General features: G+C 37.8%; 1 protein-coding gene and 1 non-coding gene across 8 annotated transcripts in view; one reads left to right on the plus strand and one right to left on the minus strand.

Annotated features, from left to right (window-relative positions):
• The window catches only part of PKHD1 (PKHD1 ciliary IPT domain containing fibrocystin/polyductin), a 431,302-nt gene that overhangs the window by 23,811 nt on the left and 385,307 nt on the right, over positions 1-22,184 (minus strand). For 6 of the 7 annotated variants that reach the window (XM_043907708.1, XM_043907713.1, XM_043907712.1 and 3 more), the window contains 4 exons: positions 18,356-19,367; positions 6,848-6,983; positions 5,310-5,397; positions 216-323 (listed from right to left, as the gene is read on the minus strand). In XM_043907708.1, coding sequence (XP_043763643.1) covers positions 216-323; positions 5,310-5,397; positions 6,848-6,983; positions 18,356-19,367 — 1,344 coding nt within the window. The remainder of the gene's footprint in view (positions 1-215; positions 324-5,309; positions 5,398-6,847; positions 6,984-18,355; positions 19,368-22,184) is intronic. The other variant, XM_043907711.1, reaches the window with a different exon arrangement.
• LOC122697944 lies at positions 21,052-21,158 on the plus strand. Its single transcript, XR_006342265.1, has one exon. It is a non-coding gene; the product is annotated as a U6 spliceosomal RNA (small nuclear RNA).

Consider the following 22,184-nt stretch of genomic DNA (forward strand, 5'->3'; position numbering starts at 1 on the left):
CTTACCAGGAAGCAATACTTGCTCTTCAGGCTTAATTTCGACATGTGTTCTTGCTTCTCATACCATAATGATATAACCAGGGGAATTTTTTCTCTAAGCTACAGTGACTCTTATTCATGAGAGGAGCTAGTCCCATTATAAAGGAGAAGGGGCTATGTTTTAAAAAAGAAAGAAAGAAAGAAACAGATAATAAAAACATACAGTGTTGAAATTACCTGGAGGAAAAGTGACAGTAAAAATAAAGTGCCAATTTGACCCAGAGATCAAAACTGCCAAGTTGGAGAAGCTCACATAACCATCTTGAGTTTCTACGTGAGTACATCCTACAAACAAACACAAAACCAAATAGTGTATGTTAGTCACCTACACTAGAGCAATTTCTTCAAGTAATCTCTGTAGAGAGGCAATTGGACAATCAAGAAAAAATTAATTAAAAAGGTCACTAAATCCATCAGGCTTCTCTTAGGCAACTCTTGAAACCAATTAAGTCAAGAGAGAATAATAGTGAGGGAAAGTCACTCAGATGTGTCCGACTCTTTGTGACCCCATGGACTGTAGCCTGCCAAGCTACTCTGTCCATGGAGTTTTCAATAATATAGGAGTGGGTAGCCATTCCCTTCTCCAGGGGATCTTCCTAACCCAGGGATCGAACCCAGGTCTCCCACATTTTCAGGCGGATTCTTTACCATCTGAGTCACCAGGGAAGCCCAGAATAATAGTAACAACAGCTAACATATATCAAAGTTCACTCTGCCAAACATTGGGCATTCTATTCATCATTATATACAAACTACACAACACCACAAAATATACTATTATCTACAGTCTAGAGATTAGGAAATAGGCTCAGGAAATAAATTACTTGGTGAGAAGGTTATAGATCAAATCTGCCTGATTTCATAAAGTTTGTATTCTTAGCCACTATTGAGCTTCCCAGGTGGTGCTAGTAGTAACGAACAGGCCTTCCAATACAGGTTAGACATATGAGATGCGGGTTCAATCCCTGGATGAGGAAGATCCCATGGAGGAAGAAATGGCAATTCACTCCAGTATTCTTGCCTGGGAATTCCATGGACAAAGGAGCCTGGCGGGCTACAGTTCATAGGGTCACACAGAGTCAGACATGACTGAACCGACTTAGCATGCATGCATGGATTTTATTATTAAATGTCTCTAAAGAAAGAAAGTCTATTATCTTTCTTGGTGGTCAGTTTCTAGGCTCTGCCTCTCTTCTGGTCAAGGGATCGGTAGTTTATGTGGTGGCAGAGTGAGGCCAATAGATTAGGAGCACAGCCATGCATCAGATCAGGACTGATAAAGACTACCCTGTTCAGCAACTTGGATTGTCTGCACTTTGGTTTCCCTGAATAAAATGCAAAAAGGAAAGCTTACATTTTCTAACAATAGGCCATCCATTTACAAACCGAAAGAAGGAAACTGAGCTCCGATCCCGTTCACAATGCCATGAATTAGTCTTCTGCTTCCACTATCCTCAAATGACTTTGCTAATTAACAGCTGCTCCATTTCAGTTTGGAAATGTCACTGTGATTATTGGTATGATGGACAATGAGACAGGAGAGTGGTCCTAATGTTTAAAAATTGGTTTGAGATCTTTAACGCTGAAAGGTTTCATAAAGATAGAATATGCACAGTATTACATTTTTCAATTCAATTGCTCAATCCTTTTTTGGGAAAACATTGTCTTTCTTCATCAATTTTGCACGGCTAACTAAAACTTCCCTTTTCAGAAACATCTTTTCCTTCATCTCTTCAGAGTCCCAAAATAAATAAAAATGCCCAGAAAAAATGGAAATAAATAAGCTAAGACTCAAATAAATGATAGGCGCCCAAGATAAATGCCGTTCATACTCTTTAAAACCTATATGCATCAAAATTATGGTCAATAAACTCTTGCAAACAATGAACTGCAGAGTACAGATGTTCAACATGAAATCGTTTGCTGCAGTTTTTCCTTTGACAAACGTCCTTATTGTTCCCATCTTTGGAGGAATACAAAGCAGCATTTAATCGAAATGTGTCCGGCGAGCACAGTGAGTCTGCCTCATAGAACAGCCGCCAAACTGCCTAATGGAAAGTACTTCAGCTTCAAATGGGCTTGCTTTTGTGTTAAATACCAGCTTGCCTCAGAGATCTCTACAAAGATTCCCATATATATCTATGATATTCTCAGATTTGAAGCATATGTGCCCAAAAGCGTAGGCAGTTGCTGCCAAATACAGTATATTACTCTGGGGTTCTCCATATCCCTGGAATGATAATTGTAAAATAGACAAATGTCATTGACAGGCTCCCTGATCAAGCTGGGACTGGCTGAGGAAACCTGGGAGAAGATGAGGTGTTGGGTTTGAAGCAAGACTGAAGTTGATTACCTGATTTATCAGGGAATGCTACTTGAATGTGATTCTATAAGAAATAGGGTTTTAAAATACCTTTTTAGTCCAAATTCCACCCCCACCCATTCCCACAACTAACCATCTTACCCCTAGCTATCTACACTAACAAACTATTACATCATTAATGTTGAGATTTTTTTTAATATTGAGGACATATTTTTCTACAACGAGGATCTATAATTAAATATCAAAGGATCTGAAGGTTCTAAAATAATTATCTTTGAGTATATAAATCCACAGGGCTTCCCAGGTGACACAGTGGTAAAGAACCCACCTGCCAATGCAGGAGATGTAAGAGAAGCAGGTTTGATCCTTTGGTGGGGAAGATCTCCTGGAGGAAGAAACAGTAACCCACTCCAGTGTTCCTGCTTGGAAAATTTCATGGATAGAGGAGCCTGACTGGCTACAATCCACGGAGTTGCAAAGAACTGGACATGACAGGGCCTATACACACAGCACATGTGTATAATCCCAGTTTGGTTAACAGCTAATAATCTTCTTTTTTTTTTTTTTAAACTGAAGAGGATTGACTGAGGTCAAAGAACATGAAGTTAATTTGCAGAACAAAAGTTTTAGGCTAGACATATAGATATGATTTTGTTGTTAATTTATTTTTCTGCAGGAAATACTTAAGTTAGGTGGTCTATGCCAAATGGTTTTGGTTCCATTCTCTCTTTAGTTAAAGAGAAACAATTCATGATGGCGTTGAGAGATAATTCCAATCATTGAAATAAACTGTTCGGTGATGTGGGCATTTCTATAAATAATTTTTTTCCTATTTCATGACATTCACACACACATAAAATGTATGCATATTAGACATCCAGACCATTCCTCATATGTTCATATTGAGTCTCCAAACAAGGACAATGGTGACAATACTGATCCAGGGGAGTCCATTCACCTGAGCACAACTTGGTATTAATAGAAGAAAATAACAAATGGTTTAATGCCTTATTCATTTTTCATGATTCAGTATGATTCTAAACAAGTCGGTGAGGATATCCTTGGGATAACTGAAAGAAAAGTAATGAAGAACCTGGGATAGTATGAGTCAGGAGTGGGGCACAGTAGATTATAGAGGCTGAGTAAGGTATAGCAGATGAGTAGGTATGAGGTAGGGGTAAAGCATGGAGTGTAAGGTACTGGGTACAGGTAATGTATGAAGGATGGCAAGGTACATATTTTATAGGAGGCATGAGGATGAGCTTAGACTCAAAGCCAGGGTAGAGCAAGAAGTAACTGTAAAATCAGAGTCTATTCTTGGAAACCAGCAATGTTGCAGACAGGCAAATGTTTAAATTGGTAAATGAGTCGTTTACAAGTTTGCAAAAGCATTACAGAACACTCAAATTAATACAAATGTCCTAACCTATATGGTGTAAAATAAGTGTCTAACTGCATTCTTCTGGGCGTGGATATCCAGTTTCCCCCAATACCATTTGCTGAAGAGACAATTTTTTCTCCATTGTATATCCTTCATCCCTGTGTTGAATATCAGTTGGCCATAAGTGAGTGGATTTACTTCTCAGCTCGCTAGTCTGTTCCATTCGTCTATATGACTGTTTTGAAGCCAGTATCATACTGTTTACTATAGTTTTGTAATATGCTTTAAAATTAGGAAGTGGTGCCTCTCATTTTGCTCTTATTTTTCAAGATCATTTTGATTATTTAAGATCTTCTGCAGCTCCATATAAATTCTAGAATTGCTTTTTTCTACTTCTGTAAGAAATATTATTGAGAGTTTGATAGAGATTAAATTAAATCTGTGGATCTCTTTGGGTAGTACGGACAGTTTAAGCAAAATTAGACAAGTGGGATTTCATCAAATTTAAAAGCTTCTGCATAGTTAACAATTAACAGAATGAAAAGGCAACTTATAGCATGGGAGAAAATGTTTGCAAGTCATTTATCTGATGTTAGTGTTAGTTTGCAAAATATACAAGAAATTCTTAAACCTCAGTAGCTTAAAAACTAATAACCCAATTAAAAAATAGGCTAAGACCTTGAACAGACATTTCTCCAAAGAAGACCTGTAAATGGCCAACAGGCATATGCAAAGATGCTCAACATCACTAGTCATCAGGGAAATGCATATCAAAACCACAATGAGATATAATCTTACACCTAATAGGACAGCTATTTTCAAAAGGGTCAGAAGATAGCAAGTGTTGAGGAGAAATTAGAATTCTCAAGCACTTTTAATGATAATACAAAATGGTATAGCCTTTTTGGAAACGAGTATCAAGGTGCCTCACAAAACTAAAACTAGAAATACCACATGATCCAGCAAGCACACTTCTGGGTATTTATCCAAAATAATTAAAAGCAGGATCTCAAAGAGGTATCCCCATATTTGTTTCAGTGCTATTTATATTAGCCAAGATGTGGAAACAGTCTAAATGTTCACCAACAGATAAAAAAAAAAAATATATATATATATATATAGGCTTCCCTGGTGGCTCAGATGGTAAAGAATCTGCCTGCAATGCAGGAGACCCAAGCTTGATCCCTGGGTTGGGAAGATCCCCTGGAGAAGGGAATTCCATGGACAAAGGAGCCTGGAGAGCTGCACTCTCTGTGGTTGAAAAGAGTCAGACATGACTGAGTGACTAACACTTTCACACACACACACCACACACACACACACATATGCTACAGGTATGACAAAAATGCTCATCACAACTGCGGGGCAGATGGCTCCTTAAACATTTCCTGTCAACCTCATGTAGTTTTTAGAAGACACCGGCATTGTACACTGGCGGTGGAATTTTTTTTTTCCCAAATTACCAAAGATACTGAGTATTAGTGACTTTGTTATGAATCCCCAGTGGTTGCAAACATCTTTGGGCAGATGCATTTATAGCGGGTCTCCGAATGTCACAAGTACCTACCTCTCAGCACAGAATCTAATGTCCCTTCCAGGGAAACCGAAATGACCCAAGGCTCTGATGGGGGCCCCAGGGACTCTACTCTCCGATTCTGGAAAAAAAAAATAGGAAAAATAGGACTCAGAGAGAATTTTGTGAAGTTAACCAAAAAAGAAGAGGATTCAGACAAAATCTTTCATATACCACACATTCATGAGAATAAGCATTTTTTTTTTAATTTTTTATTAGTTGGAGGCTAATTACTTCACAACATTTCAGTGGGTTTTGTCATACATTGATATGAATCAGCCATAGATTTACACGTATTCCCCATCCCGATTCCCCCTCCCACCTCCCTCTCCACCCGATTCCTCTGGGTCTTCCCAGTGCACCAGGCCCGAGCACTTGTCTCATGCATCCCACCTGGGCTGGGGATCTGTTTCACCATAGATAGTATACATGCTGTTCTTTTGAAATATCCCACCCTCACATTCTCCCACAGAGTTCAATAGTCAGGAAAAAATAATAAAATAAAATAATAAATATTCTTTGTCATGTTAAGAAGAATATATCAAATAATTTTATCGTGAGAAGGGAGATTTTGCAAGAAACTTTGGGGCAGGCAGTGAAGAGGACAAAGGAAAGCTGAGTTTACAGAAAAGGAGACTGACACTGTTTGCTGAAGGTTAATAAGATAGGAAAGGGGCTTCCCTGGCTGTCCAGTGGTTACACAATTCCACTTCAGGGGGCATGGGTTCCATGCCTGGTTGGGGAACTAAGATCTCACATGCCCCACAGTTGGGTCAAAAAATAATAAAATTTATTTTTTAAAAGTGCCAGCAGATCTTGTGGCTTGTAAGGTGCTTTAAAAAAAAAATAATAAGGAAGGAAACATTAAGAGAACAAAGCAGGAGAGCTGGGTAAGTGCCTGACCAGAGCAAAAGTGTGGACCTCAGTCCCACGGGCTTTGTCCCTCTACAAGCATGTCATGGGATGCATTTTTTAAAATTAGAGTGGAAAGTTGATTTAACTATCATATTTCACTTCTTCTACCCATGACATTAGTAAATATAGAAAAGATAAAATCCAAGGACTTGGACACTGAAATTAGAATGAAGCATACAGAAGCCTCTTGTTGATACTGTACTTAACCACATACAGGAGAAGTCACTTAAAATAACATAGAACTATAATGTAATGGCATAAATGCCTTCACCAGCATATGAAATGACTTCTTCAGATATAGATCCAGCACTTTGGGAAGGATAGATTTCTGAGAAGATACCTGAGACCTACTGTAAGAATTTGTTTGGAGTGAAAAAGCATTAGAATTCTACTCTTACCCATAATCATATTCTGGACTTTTTCCAGAAAGTGGAAGGAAAGCAGGCTGTGAAATGGAAGGAAAATAATGAAAGTAGTTAGATGTTCTAAGTGCACCAACTGTCACAGCGTGGGTGTTCCGTACCCATGTATTATGATGATGATGGAGTCTGAAACATGCTCCGAATACAATATGGTGCCCGGCTCCAAGTAAAGATTGTTACCTGTGCACAAAGTACCTGTTTATCCAGAAAAATAAGCTGTGGTTGTACTGTGAGTTCTTTTCCCACTTCTCCATCTGAAGGCTGGACGAGGACTGAAAGACTATAAGGCCGAATATATATCAAGTTCCCAGTTTTGAAACTGCTTGTATTTCTGGCATATGTTAAAAAAAGAAAAGAATCCATGCCTCAGATTTCAGATATCATACCACTGTAGTAGCTATTTTCCATAATACATCATTACTAGTGAAAAGGTTTGCCTTTGTTTCCAGAAACTAAATAATACCCCGTATAGCAAACATGAACTTACAACCAAAGAATAATTATATATTTACTTTATATGTTTGCTTTGTCATAGGAAATGATGAAGTAGGTGTGTGAGGGGTGGGGTGGAAGAACATATATTATGAACTTAGATTTAATCACAATTTATTAACTCCAAAAAATCTCAGTGAGGCATCATATCAGACTAAAACACTTAGAAGGTGGGGATATTTTATAAGTATGCTAATTAATCAGATTTCCCCAGAAAGGATCAGATTTTAGTGTTTTTTCATTTTCTATGGTATAAATACATTCATCCTGGTTGATTCTGTGGGTACCAAGATGATATCACCACAAAGAATTGGGAAGAGATGCCTGGGAACAACCTCCCCACACCACTGCTTCACAAAGACTCAGTTCAGTTCAGTTCAGTTGCTCAGTTGTGTCTGACTCTTTGCGACCCCATGGACTGCAAAACACCAGGCTTCTCTGTCCATCACCAACTCCCAGAGCTTGCTCAAACTCATGTCCATCAAGTTGATGATTCCATCCAACCATCTCATCCTCTGTCGTCCTCTTCTCCTTCCGCCTTCAATTTTTCCCAGCATCAGGGTCTTTTCAAATGAGTCAGCTCTTCGTATCAGATGGCCAAAGTATTGGAGATTCAGCTTCACCATCAGTCCTTCCAATGAATATTCAGGACTGATTTCCTTCAGGATGGACTGGGTTGGTCTCCTTGCAGTCCAAGGGACTTTCAAGAGTCTTCTCCAACACCACAATTCAAAAGCATCAATTCTTCGGCACTCAGCTTTCTTTATGGTCCAACTCTCACATCTACATATGACTACTGGAAAATCCATAGTTTTGACCTTTGTTGGCAAAGTAATGTCTCTGCTTTTTAATATGCTGTCTAGGTTGGTCATAGCTTTTCTTCCAAGGAGCAAGGACTATCTCATTTAATCTCACAACAACTCTTTTGTATGCACAGTCTTCACAAGATGCTTGCACTAAATAGAATCAGTAACTGTAGAATTCATTGATTAATTGATTTCAATTGAATGAAGCCCTCAGGGAGAAAAATACTTATTTATAATTAATATACGCTGAGCACTTACCCCATACAGGTACTATTCTATGCATTCCACCTATAAACTCATTGTATCTTTAAAATGACACAACGACAGACAGTTTTATTTACACATGAAGAAACCGAGGTCCAAAAAGGCTTAAGTAGTATGCCAAAGATTTTACAAACAGTAAGTGTATGACCAAAGTCTAGAGCTATATTGTTTTTCACCTCTTTTGAGCATATTAATTTCTGATGTGACTTAGCAATAAAATGGAATAATCATAAATAAAATAGTTACATAATTCATGATATCTCAAAGCATCTTTTTCCCAGAGCTTTGGAATTTTTGAAGAACAAGGTAGCTTTATTAAATGAACATTATAGGTTATATACCTATTGTTCCATTAAACCTATTGTGTATTACGCATCAGAGGCATGCAATAGAGTTTAAACATTTAAATGGAGATACATAGACATCATTTATCACATATATTGCCCTAGTATAGGATAATAGATTACTCTCAAAATATCCTAACTCAGGTCTAACAAGACTGTGATTTAAAAAAAAAGGTAGTATACATGTTTCGATGCTGTTCTCTCAAAACATCCCACCCTCGCCTTCTCCCAGAGTCCAAAATTCTGCTCTGTACATCTGTGTCTCTTTTTCTGTTTTGCATATAGGGTTATCGTTACCATCTTACATGTAAATCCATGGCTGATTCATGTCAATGTATGACAAAAACCACTATAATATTGTAAAGTAATTAACGTCCAACTAATAAAAATAAATGAAAAAAAAATAAAGTTGATGAGTATGTATACTATAATAAAAAAAATAAAAAATTTAAAAAAGGTAGTCTACCCATCTTCAATTAAATTCTTGTGAGTCAACTACTTTATTTCCTAATCTATTCTTTTTTCTTATGTGGGGAGATAAAAGATTCATTTTACATGGAGGGTGTATGTGAGGCAAAGGTGATAATTAGTCCTCAGAAGAGGAACAGTGGAAGAACAAATACAGAAGATCAAAAACTATTTAGTTTCTCTAGGGAACAATTTCCCTCTCCCTGGAGAATCCTGGAGAATGGGAGGGCAGGGCATGTGTGGTCCTACAAACCGCTTTGGTCATCTACCAGCCAAGACCATGACCATCACTCACTAGGAATCCCACATGCGCTAGTCTGATCATCATTTGTTATTTTGCGTAGCCACAGTGGGTAAGGTCCTTTAAAAAAAATTAAATCAGATTTTTAAAATCCATGCTATTCATTCCATGGTTCCCAGGTTATTGGAAAATTCTACATGGTTCCCAAATTCTATTTCTTCCCTCGCCTTTTCTTAAATGCTTTCTGATGCAGGACAGGATGCAGGCTGGCTGTGTGGGTTAAAAAAGCCAAAAGACTCCATCCAAGATCCTGACATTAGTACACTGATGTCTAGAGACAGAGGGATGGGAACCAACTGCCTGAACACTTGCTAAAAGGCCTGTCCCTGACACATTTTTAAGTTTATTGTGAGCAAACATCTCTGATTAAATGTAAACAGCATCCCACTGGAGGTCAAAGACTTGCCGCTACAGCATATCCCAAGGTAATACCACTTTAAGCTTCACATAAACTCTAAAGCAGTTTCTAACCTAAAACCTGACCGTAGGTGGTACAGTTTTTTACGATATGTTATAATAGTGCAATAAATCTGTTAGCTTAAAATCGAATCTCCGTGGCCTTTTAGAGAAATCATCATTAAATGCAGGGTCTTGTTAATGATGCCATCGAAGTGAAATTGTTTAATCTGCTAGGGGGGTGAAAGGTCACCAAATGAATTTTTTATAATACATCAACTTGACACGCAATAGGGAAAACTGTAATAGATAAAAGCAAAGGAAAAGGGCACTGTCTTCTTCTGATAGGTCAATAGCAGCCAAGAGAGTCACTCATCCACTTTCCTTTCACGATGGGGCTCCTTTTGCATTTAATATGGACACCCAATTAATACCCCAGCACCACAGACAACCTCATTTTAGGTGACTTATAGCAATTTCTCCCCCTTCCCTGAAATGAAAGTGATCACAATACATCATAGCATTGTGCGAATTAACGTTAATTGATTCAAGTTACCAAGCAATGATGGGCCACTTATATAATCTAGGCGTTATTGGGTGCTAGAAGGGATGGAGGGAAGATTAGATTCCAGTGTCCGTTGCTGTGACGACGGGAGTCACCTGACGCCTTGTTAGACAGTTGTAAGGTTCTATTGCTGGCCCCAGTGGGGTCGTCAGTAAACTGGAGTGATGTCCAAACATCATTATACGCTGCTCCGATATTAAAGCAAAGGGATTAGCAACTTATTGCAAGCAACCTGGATTTGTCATTGTGCTGTCGTTATCCAATTTCCAACCACTAATGTGACTGTAGCCTGCAGGCAGAAGGACCTACAGCCAAACTTTAAAAAATGGAGGAGGAAAGTTCCCTCCAATCCACCCAGTTTTAACCACTGTTTAACAGCTTCCAATACCACTCAGGTATGTGGAAGAATTTTTTTCCCTTCAATTCTTAAGTGCAAGCTAAAAGGGAAAGACCAGGAAAACACAGAAATGTTCCAGTTCAGAGATTACCACTATTCACTTTGACTCTTGGTTTTTAACCTGCCAAGATCTGAAACACGTACCCTACAGAAGAGGGGACTGTCTCTATGTGCATGGTAAGCCGAGCAGACAAATAAATAAATCCTATTGCTGCAGGTTGGCTCTGGGAGGTGAGGAAGGTGAAGCCATCTCCTCACTTCCTCTTCAACCTCTGTCCCCTCAAAGTTACTGAGTCAGGTTCCTCTAAAAGAGTTCCATGTTTTGATTAAATGTTTAAGGATGTCCTGAGCATTTTTAATCATTCTTATGTTAAATGGGCTACACAGGGGCAGAATCTATAATATATGCTGTGAGGGAACTTCAGTTATGAAGGAGTTTGTGAAATTCTGTACTCTGTAAGAAGAAAGCATGTCCACTCAGTTCAGTGGACATACATGTTCCTTCCACTATGCACAAATATTGCTCTAGGCACTATGAGGTATGCAGAGATAAATACACCATCACCTTCGTCCCTCAGGAGCATTCTTCCAAAGAGTCTGTAAGGCAAGGATGACTTTCTTGGCATCTTCAGAGCTGACACATACCATTTTATTTATATTTCATAGTCCTCATGCTCCCTATTAAACCTAGCTAAATGCCCTTTGTTGTCATCCACTCCTAAGAGGGAAAAAATGTCTTACGATCTCATGTTTTCTTTCTGTCACTACAACATAGTGATTCAAAACTTAGCACATTGTAAGCATCCAATACATGTTATCATAGCACCACTATGACCCGTCGGTACCCACCATGCACTTCCTCTGCTCTTAGGTCATTAAATGCCTGTGGAAACCACTACCTATCTTGGACTGGCCAATCTCCAGTTCTGATGCACACTTGAACATTTACCAAATCCAAGCTCACTCTAGGACAATAGGCCAATGAATTCAAGAGACAATGTGTTGAGGCAAGGAGGAGACTTTAATCAGGGAGCTGGCAGACTGAGATGGCAGGCTAGTGCCTCAAAATAACCATCTTTTGGGGGTCTGGATGCCAGGTTCTTTTATAGATTAGAGATGAGGGGAGGTGAGAAAGCAAAGTAAAAAGGCCGTTGATCTTGCAAATATTTCCTAGAATGGCAAGCCTCAGGTTTGGGATGTGTTACTTCTTCCTCCCTGCCATCCACAGGTGGACAGGGTTCTGAACAAAGGCACTTTAGTTTAACAGTCAGGCAGAGGGGCAGGATACTCTGAGGCAAACCATTCTGTATGATTAAAATAACTAAAGCAACAAAAAGCAAGTCAAAGAAACAGTTCCAACATGGTCAGAATTGGCTTCCTCCTTGCAACATAACTGGTACACTTACTGCTATGCTCCAATACGGATTATTAAACTCTTATGGACCTGTGGAATTTTTCATTTCAAACTGAGATTTGAGTAACCCTAGAACATGACTGAAGTGACTCAGCAGCAGCAGCAAGCATACGGTTGCCTTGTGCCAGGAGTATACAAAGACAAAAAATAAACCTGGCGCATCTTTCAACAAGATCAATTCAGGGGTCAAAATCTAAGTAAAATACTTAGACATACTTTAAAAATACTTAATAAATACTTAACTACTTAAAAAATACTTAGTTGGAAAATCATTTAAAATGATATTTTTTAATAAATCTAGCATGACTATCTTATTGGAAATAGTGGAAATTCTGAATACATATTTTAAGATTATACACAAATATTCAAAATTTACTATCTGTAATAGGATGCTGTAGCAGTCATAGTCTAAACAGGAAAACAAACCACTCAACATCTTCCCGATGAAAGAGATCTGTAATAGGATATTGGCTGCACAGGGGTATTAGGATAGCAGAGAAGTCAAATAGGTTACATTTCACTATTTACAACACATATTTAATGATCATTTATTGTGTATGACACTGCTTAGGTACTTGAGAACATGAAAAACAGTAAGTTGAAGTCTTGACTAGGTAATGAATATTATAAAGAAAAAGTATACTAATTTTATGAAGAACTAATGGTTAAGCAGGTCCATATTGAATCAATGATTTCCTTGTAATAGATGTAGAATAACGAGATTTTAATACACATATTCTTATTAGACAGTAGTTATGTAAATATTTGTTGTCCCTATCTATTAACTTTAAAACGTCTAGATTTTCATATAAGCCGTATAATTTTCTGGACATAATAACTGTTCAATTAATGTTTGGGGAATTAAAAACCATTCAAATGTAAGTTTTCATGAGTCTTTATTATATTTAGCTACAACCTACCATCTGTACACATCTTAAATGACTTGATTGTAAGTTAGTACAGTTCAATTTTGGGATTAGAACTACATGTACATATGGGTGGAAAACTACTGGACACAGATAAGTCAACAGAAATAATGGATTAAAGTTAACCTCCTGTTTATAAGGAAGATAGCAGAAAAAATATAAACTGCAGAAGAAGAATCAAAGATTTAGTGGTCTGGGGCTATTTAGTACAAGAAGAAGGGTCCCTAAGGGCATCAGTGCAGAAACAGGGCTGTGAAATAAATGATAGCTTTAATGATGACCATGAATCATCAATAAAAACGTGATCGGTCTGCATTATTTTCCATTTAATAAGACTGGATAATATATGTATTCTTTTCTCTTCAAGAGATGAAGTCTTTTAAAAAATGTAGTGATAAAAAACAATTTTTAATTAAATGAAAAGTTTACTTATGCAGAGCATCTCATTTCCCCACAAAGCCACATATATAAAATACCATTATGATAATTTTGCCACCCACCTCACTCAACAAAGCAGTGAATTTGTATTGCAGTAAAGAGAAGAAACGGTGCAGAAACATTCCTTAATGGCAAAGCTGTGGTTTTGCCAGGAGGGAGGAAAGACACAGACTGGCAATGCGGGTATCCTTTCCAGGATGAACATTCTGCCAGTCTTGAGAAGAACATCCTCCCATGACAGGAAGATTCTGTCCTTGCATACTCCAAACAGCTGTTTCCCAGAAAGCAGGTGCCCAGGGGGCAGGGAGAGGTTGCACAAGAGAAGATGCTAAATGAGCCTGAGTGTCACCAATAGACTCCTGTCACCAACTGCCTCTCCTAGTTTTCTTATCTATTCAAGTCAGCTTGATAAATGACTTCTTTTACAGAATGAGAAAACTTAAAAAGCTACTAATGTGATGGATACAAAAACACACAGATAAACAGAGCCACGGAGCCATGTTCACCATCCCTGTAGCTGATTTTAGGACCCAAGGTTCATGGCAATATCATAAACAAAGAGCTTTATGTGAGATAGCATATTAGTTCTCTATGGCTGTGTAACAAAACTCCATACATTTTCGTGGTTTAAAATATCACAAATTTATGATCTTCAGGTTGTGGGTCAAGAGTTCAGACAGGCTTGGCTCGGATCTCTGCCTAAGAATCCATTTCCAAACTCATTCCGATTGTTCACAGAATTCATTTCCTTGTAGCCATGGAATAGAGGTCCCTGTTTCCTTGCCGGCCATCGGCCAAGGTCCACTTTCTATTTATAAAGTCGGTCTGGTTTTTCTTTTTTCTCGTGTGGTGCTTTCCATCCTAAAAGCAGTGACACTTCAATTCCTTCTCACACTTCGAATCTTTTTGCTTTCCTCTTCTGCCTTATTCTGCTACAGCAGGAGAAAACTCCTCCCTTCAGGTCTCCTGTGTTAAAACGGCCCCACCTTGATAATCCTGGGTATTCTATTTTAAGGCAAACTGTGCCACACAGCATACTGTGTTCATGGAAATGCTATGTAATCATATTCGTAGGTTCCCAGGACTAGGACTGTCATTTCGGAAATTCTGCCAACCACAAGTAGCTTTAGCATTTCAATAGCTAAACTTCCATAAAAGATACAGATATATTTATGTATATCATATGACAAAACACATTACTTAGAGGTTGTTTTTTTTTTTAATGAAGCAGGAGAAAGGTGGGGAAAAGAAAAGACAAGAGGGAAAGAAATTCAAGAGAGCAAAAATCAAGTTTCTACTGCCAGGATTCCAGATAAAAGGTAGACTATAAAAATAGGACACCGGTGGGAAACTCCAAGTTTAAAAAGGGCAGGTTGAATATATGTTTATCTCTGTTTCCTCTACTCCACTGAAATTACTTAAAAGAACAAAAGTGAATAAAAATGGTGTAAATCCACAAGGATGAAGAAGGTAGGAGAGGAGAAAGCAACCAACAATAAAGGTTAACAAAGTTTGGAAGATGGAAAACAGGCTCATGGAACTGACTTAGCCATGTGGAAGACACTTATATCTAGATGCCTCTAGAGGAGGATAAAGATCAGGAGAGGCCAATTCACTGTGTATTATTTAATTAAAAAATAGCACTCCATTTCTCCCCACAAGGCAGAAGTTGATAGCTTTTTGAAAGCAGGTAGTACTTCTCTTGGTAAGTAAATGTCTGATATGCCCTCAATTTGTTGAAATACATGCAACCCCATTAAATTAACAAGAGTGAATCTTTCAAGAACATCCTAAATGTTTCCACTGAAAGGTCTATGTCCTCAGACTAATTTCTGCGATCTCAAGGTCAAGTCACTAGCTTGTCAATGACTTTGCAGTGAGTTCAGTGGAAGTCCCAGTTGACACTGATCAAAGCTGAAAGAAACAGGGCTGGCCCTGGGACCTGCACAAGGCTTCAGGGTTGTTTACCATACTGTGCAATTCTTAGGACCATGGGAAAACTTGCTAGTTCTCATTAAGTCCCTTAGGACATGGCATTTCTTATTCTGCAGCAATTTATTCAGATATACTTCAGAAGCAGCCTTTCCTTAGCTTCAGAAAATTTTTATTTTGCTTTATGTCTTGGAAACATCTCTTAAAATACTAAAGAAACTGAAAGAGATGGGGAATATAACACAACCAACAGAAAACTGATGTTATACATGTTCAGTAGTTTCTTACTAAATCAGAAATATCTGAGTCAAATGTGAAAGCATGATGGTTCTGATGGATGCTGGGCAATAAAAGTGATCTGTTCTCTGAAGCTTATGATGCAATGATGTTCCCTCACACATATGTACGCATATGCACTTGGGCTGGATCCACACTCTTTCCTGGGTTTCCTCTGCTTTACCTCTATCGTTTCTACTCTTTGACTTTACTCTCTTTCTAGTTAAAAGCTAAATATTTACTAAGTTTTTTTAATATAATATACAAATCAGTCATTTTGGAAGGATGACCTATTGAAAGCTCAGTACCATAAAATCTAAATAAAATTTAGCAGTGACCTGGTCCTAGGACTTCTTAGTCACCCATCCATAGAATATGCTCATAAGAACTCAGTGGGATCTAAATGAAATTGGGCTAAATAAGATATATTCAAACATAAGCTAAGATACTGTAGCATCACTTTTTTCAGATTCCTGATTTTTTTTTCCATTTATTTTTATTAGTTGGAGGCTAATTACTTTACAATATTGTAGTGGTTTTTGTCATACATTGACATGCAGATTCCTGATTTTTATATCATCATGCATAATATGATTATGTCAACAACAAGATGATGGGTTGGTGATTGATAAAATATCCAAGATTTAATAGATTTTGAGCAATTATACAACTAGGAGTACTTTTTAATTCTAAGCTAGCAATTTCCAAAGCCCTTCCAATCAACCAGAATCCAAAAAAAAATTGCTTGAGTTTTCTTATAATTTCTTCCATATAAGAAAGATGAACACCAAATACAGGTAAAATATGATACAAAAACACTAGCTAATTTGTCATTCGTTTATATTGCTTTGTGTATAAAAAGGCAGTCAATGCATTTCTTGAATACTCCTTAAAATGTAAACGTGTATCTTTTTGTTTTGCTTTTTAGTTTATAAAGAATCCCACATCTACTGAAGACAGCTGTACAAAAGCAATTAATATCTATTAAATACTAATTATTTATTATAACTACCACAAATGTAGTGAAAAAGCAGCAATAGAAAAATCTTTTAATAAAAGAATATGAATGCTCTAAAATTTCATTGAGTTATATGGTTCAGAATAATCATATCTATTTCAGGGATCCAATATCAACTGTATCAACTCAACAAGTGCATGAGTTTGAGCTTATTTTTTCAGTGGTGGCAGCAAACTTGCAGGGAATCTATAAGGTTAACTCTCTTGAGTACTCTATAACCTCACAGCATGCATGTGTGAGATGGTTAGTTTATATCTGTTTTCCAAGACTATGACAATTTCATATTGTCTCTCAGTCTGCGGTATCATCTCTGGTCCTTTTGTATCTGCTAAAAATGGAGCTTGGGACTCTAATTGTCTTGACGTCATGACAGATGTCTTAGGTAAACTCGGACTGGACAATTCATCTCTTGGGTATCACGACTATAAATTTGAGAGTAATTTATATCTACCTTCCCTTGTTGTGTACTTCATGTACTTCTTCATTTACTAGGCTCAGGGAAATGTTGAGGTAGATTTACTTCTGAAATATGTAGTCAACACCGATCTGGTAAAGACCTTCAAAATACAAACTTACAGAGTCAGAATAACATAGCAAAAAAGACATTACAGATCTTACACAGATCTGTGCCATAAACATAGTTGGCAGCGGTTATGATCCTGCCTCACACAATTTGACATCTTTGCAGGGATTTATAATCCTGTGAAGTGAAAATCACTCAGTCGTGTCCAACTCTTTGTGACCCCACAGACTATACAGTCCATGGAATTCTCTAGGCCAAAATACTGGAGTGGGTAGCCTTTCCCTTCTCCAGCAGATCTTCCTAACCCAAGAATCGGAACCAGGTCTCCCTCCCACACTGCAGGCAGATTCTTTACCGGCTGAACCACAAGGAAAGCCCAAATAAGTGAAAGTCGCTCAGTCGTGTCCAATTCTTTGCGACCCCACGGACTATACAGTCAATGGACTTCTCCAGGCCAGAATACTGGAGTGGGTAGCCTTTCTCTTCTCCAGGGGATCTTGCCAACCCAGGGATTGAATCAGGTCACCCGCATTACAGGCAGATTGTTTACCAGCTGAGCCACCAGGGAAGCCCTTTATAATCCTAGGTTGAATAAAACCCAAACAGAATCACTGTTTTAACTTAGTAAACTCCGAGTCATCTTTCCAAAATGTTCCTAAATGTAAGTCCATTCCTCAGTCCCTACAGGCAGGATATTTATCCACCCCATGGGTACTCACGGGTTTTAACTCATGGCTGTATGGAATTGTGACAGTGTTTTTGTCCCATAAGGCAAAGATCATATCTGTTTCACTTTAGCAACCCCAGAATCTTGCCACTGCTAAAATGCATCACATGATAAATGAATGAATAAACAAGTTGAAAACAAGTTGCCTTAGAAAAATCTGTCTATGCTTAAAATTTAAAGTACAAAAATATTAATATAACATCCACACTTACCTAGGAAATAGAATAACCACAAAAACTCGAGATTTAATCACAAATTTTAAAATTGAGAATTTAAGTCTATAAACAGCTCTTGGCATTTTTATTCTTATCTTAAAAAGCAGACAGTTTATGTAATTCCGTGTAAATAGACTGACATTTGCAATATGTATCAAAGAAATCAGCTCACATTTAGATGTAGTTATAATTGGTACTTACCCATGGCCAATGACTCCCTTTGACTGAGTCACCAGTAAGGCCCCAATAGTCATATTGAGGACATTTTCTAGTAATCCAGTCTGTTGAGCAATGATAACCTGGTGAGCCAAATTCTGTAATTTGTTACTTGATAAAGATGGAATCAGTCCAGTGTTCCTTACTGTTGGCAGATCACCAATTTCAATGACCATCACTTTTGAGATAGTTTCCATAGTGGTTGGGGGTAGGTCTCTATATGAGTTCATTTCTACCATGAGAGGTCTACGTTGACCCACTCGGTCATGACTGGTACAAGTCACAGTTGGGCAAGTGCGCTTTCTCTTTGCTCTACTATCAGCTATGGCCTTTAAGGTTGCTTCGTTTCCAGGCATCTGATGAATAAATCTGATTTGATCTTGGCTAATCTGCAAGAAGACAGTTAGTCTTTCAAGGATCATGATTTCCCAGCCTTTTTCTAGAACTGAAAACATCACATTGAGGGCCAAATGAATGGAAACACTTGACTGTATTTCAATGGGCTCCTCTCCTTGTAGGACAACATACAAGAGGTTATCTGTGATGCTGAAATAGTTGGAGCCAATAGACTGATTCAACAGTGAGGAAGTTGAATGAACTTGAGTAGGTGGAATGAATCTGTCTCTTAAGAAAACATATGGGCGCTGGAGTTCATGGTAGAATACAGCCAAGAGGAGCTTAGAGGTATTGTTCCCCAATAGAAAAAAATGCAAAACATGAGGAGTCTGATCCACAAAGCAGATCTTGGTGATTTTCCTGGTGGGCACAATGGAATAGAAAGCAGATACAGACCTTGAAATGGAGCAGGGAGCACTGGCATTTATGCTACTAAAGGTGTCAACAAAACCGCTAGTCACAGATACAACTGGATATAACTTCTGCATTGCCCAAGTGGTATCAGCACCATCAAGAATCAAGATCACTTGGTCAGTCTGTTTGCAGATGTAGCCATTTATCAGGGGTCGGTAGGTGCATTTCTGCTCTTCTCTAAATGTGCCTATAAAGTAAAGGGGAAAAAAGTGACTTAAGAACTATAGTCTCTCAAAGATGATTTCCAATCCATCACGCTCACCATGACCTGTAACCTCAGGAAACATTTACTGAATATTCAAGTGTACTAGATACTGAGAATGCAACAAAGTCTTAGGAAAAACATGGAAAGATACATATATTAAATAACAGGTCCTATTGCTTAGTGGGTAAAGAGTCCTCCTGCAATGCAGGAGACACAGGAGATGCAGGTTCAAAACCTGGGTCTGGAAGATCCCCTGGAGGAGGAAATGGCAACCCACTTCAGTATTCTTGCCTGGAAAATCCCATGGACAGAGGAGTCTGGCGGGCTATATAGTGCATGGGGCCACAAAGAGTTGGACATGACTGAGCAAGCGGCATGCAATATAATTCAAATGCATATGTTACATAAAATGTTATTTACAGTTAATAATGTATGTAATAGCTAAATGGTAAAAGTAAAGCAAAGTAATTAAGAAAAAGGAATAATCACTAAGGCCTCCAATAATGGAAAAACAATAGATGAGAAGGAGGTGATAATATTTGAGTCAATGGGAAAGAGGTAGATAGATTGAGGTGGCTGGGACAGAAATTTTATGGAAGTATATTAAAACTGCAAAGGTATATTGTGACCAGATTGTGAAAGAGTTTGGATGTAAGACTATATAATTTTATCAAACTCTTTTTTTCTCTAAACATGAAGAAAAAAGAAATACAAAAGGAGAAAAAGAAGAAAGTAGTAATTTGGGAGTGTCAACATTAAATAGAGCTCAACTCCCTGGTGGCTCAGAGGGTAAAGAATCCACTGCAATGCGGGATATCTGGCTTCAATCCCTGGGCTGGGAAGATCCCCTGCCATACCCTGGAGGAGGGTATGGCAATCCATTCCAGTATTCTTGCCTGGAGAATTCCATGGACAGAGGAGCCTGGTGGGCTATAGTCCATGGGGTCACAGAGAGTCAGACACAACTGAGCGACTTAGCAGAACACAACTCGAGTATGACTGCACGTAATGAAAGCATTTGAAGAAACAGCGTTATTCACTATTCCGGCCACTCCTAATATTTCTATGAACCTAGAATTTGTTTTGTTCTGAATTCAAAAGTATATTTTATCTTCTAACAAAGAGTTCCTCTGACTTCAACTTAATAGTCACAAAATTGTCTTGTATTGTTTCCTACATGTTTTAACTTGCCCTAGTGCATGTTCATCTAAACAGCCTAAAGATTAGAAAGAAAAAAAAAAAAAACAAATTATTACTAATGCAGGATGTACAGGGAACCTGTATAGCAAAGATTTACTGGAATAACATATAATGGAAAATAATTTCAAAAAATATATGTGTATATGTATAACTGAATTACCTTACTGTGCACATGAAACATTGTAAGTCAACTATACTTCAATAAAAAATATATATTTTTAAGAAAAAATAAATATAAGAGAAAAATTCAATGAAACCAACAACAAACAAACAAAAAACTTAGATGAAATAAGCCAAATCCTTGAAAACTGACACAAAACCGAAAATTCTAATTGTTCCACCTCTTAAACAAATTGAATTTGCTAAATTAAATGCCAAATTATTAATTTATGTAGATTTAATTGTAAAAATTTTTTAATGGTCACCATTACATAGAGTGTGTTTGACTCATCTTCAAAAACATGGAGTGCTCACTTCAGTAGCACAAATACTAAAATTGGAACGATACAGAGATGATTAGCATGGCCCCTGCACAAGGATGACACGCAAATTCGTGAAGCGTTCCACATTTTTTGCAGAGTGAAGTAAGCCAGAAAGATAAAGACCAATACAGTATACTAACACATATATATGGAATTTAAAAAAATGGTAACGATAACCCTATATGTAAAACAGAAAAAGAGACACAGATGTACAGAACAGACTTTTGGACTCTGTGGGAGAAGGCGAGGGTGGGATGTTCTGAGAGAACAGCATTGAAACAAGTATACTATCAAGGATGAAACAGATCACCAGCCCAGGTTGGATGCATGACACATGTGCTCAGGGCTGGTGCACTGGGAAGACCCAAAGGGATGGGATGGGGAGGGAGGCAGGAAGGGGGATCGGGATGGGGAACACATGTAGATCCATGGCTGATTCATGTCAATGTATGGCAAAAACTACTACAATATTGTAAAGCGATTAGCCTCCAACTAATAAAAATAAATGAAAAACAAATGAAAAAAATAACATGGAAAAAGTATTAAGAAAATTAACTAACTGCATGACCTTAATAGTCATGGAAGTTCTTCTTTGAGACTATGATACACCAATCTCTACTACTGTTATCCCCTTTTCAAACGAGATAGTTAGGTAGTCTTCCCTCACGGAAGATCCTTGAATCATTCTAGTTCCTCTTTTCTAAACCTACTGCTTACTTTCCTTCTTTTTAAACACTTTTTTCAGCCATGCTGATGCCATTGATGAATTGTTCACATTCTATCGAGCTTCATAGATCTCTGACTTTTTTCTTTCTGCTTCTCATCCAGCAGTTACAAGGTATTTTAAAGTGACCTCTGTATATTTCTAAATTCTTGGAATCGTCCCTAAACAAAATACTTAGTCTCTTAGTTGATATGATTTTCAATCATTCTGTGCTACTAATTATATGTACTTTGATAAATTACATAAACACTAGGAACCAATGTTCTTAAGGGGTCATTTCTCAAAGCCTAAGACTGTTATCTCATATTTTAATTATCATAGGGCTTACTTAACATCCTACATCAAACACAGTAGAAACTCATTAATGTGTATCAGTTGACTGATACATAATGT

Source organism: Cervus elaphus, chromosome 7 (assembly GCF_910594005.1).
Source record: "Cervus elaphus chromosome 7, mCerEla1.1, whole genome shotgun sequence".
NCBI lineage: Eukaryota > Metazoa > Chordata > Mammalia > Artiodactyla > Cervidae > Cervus > Cervus elaphus.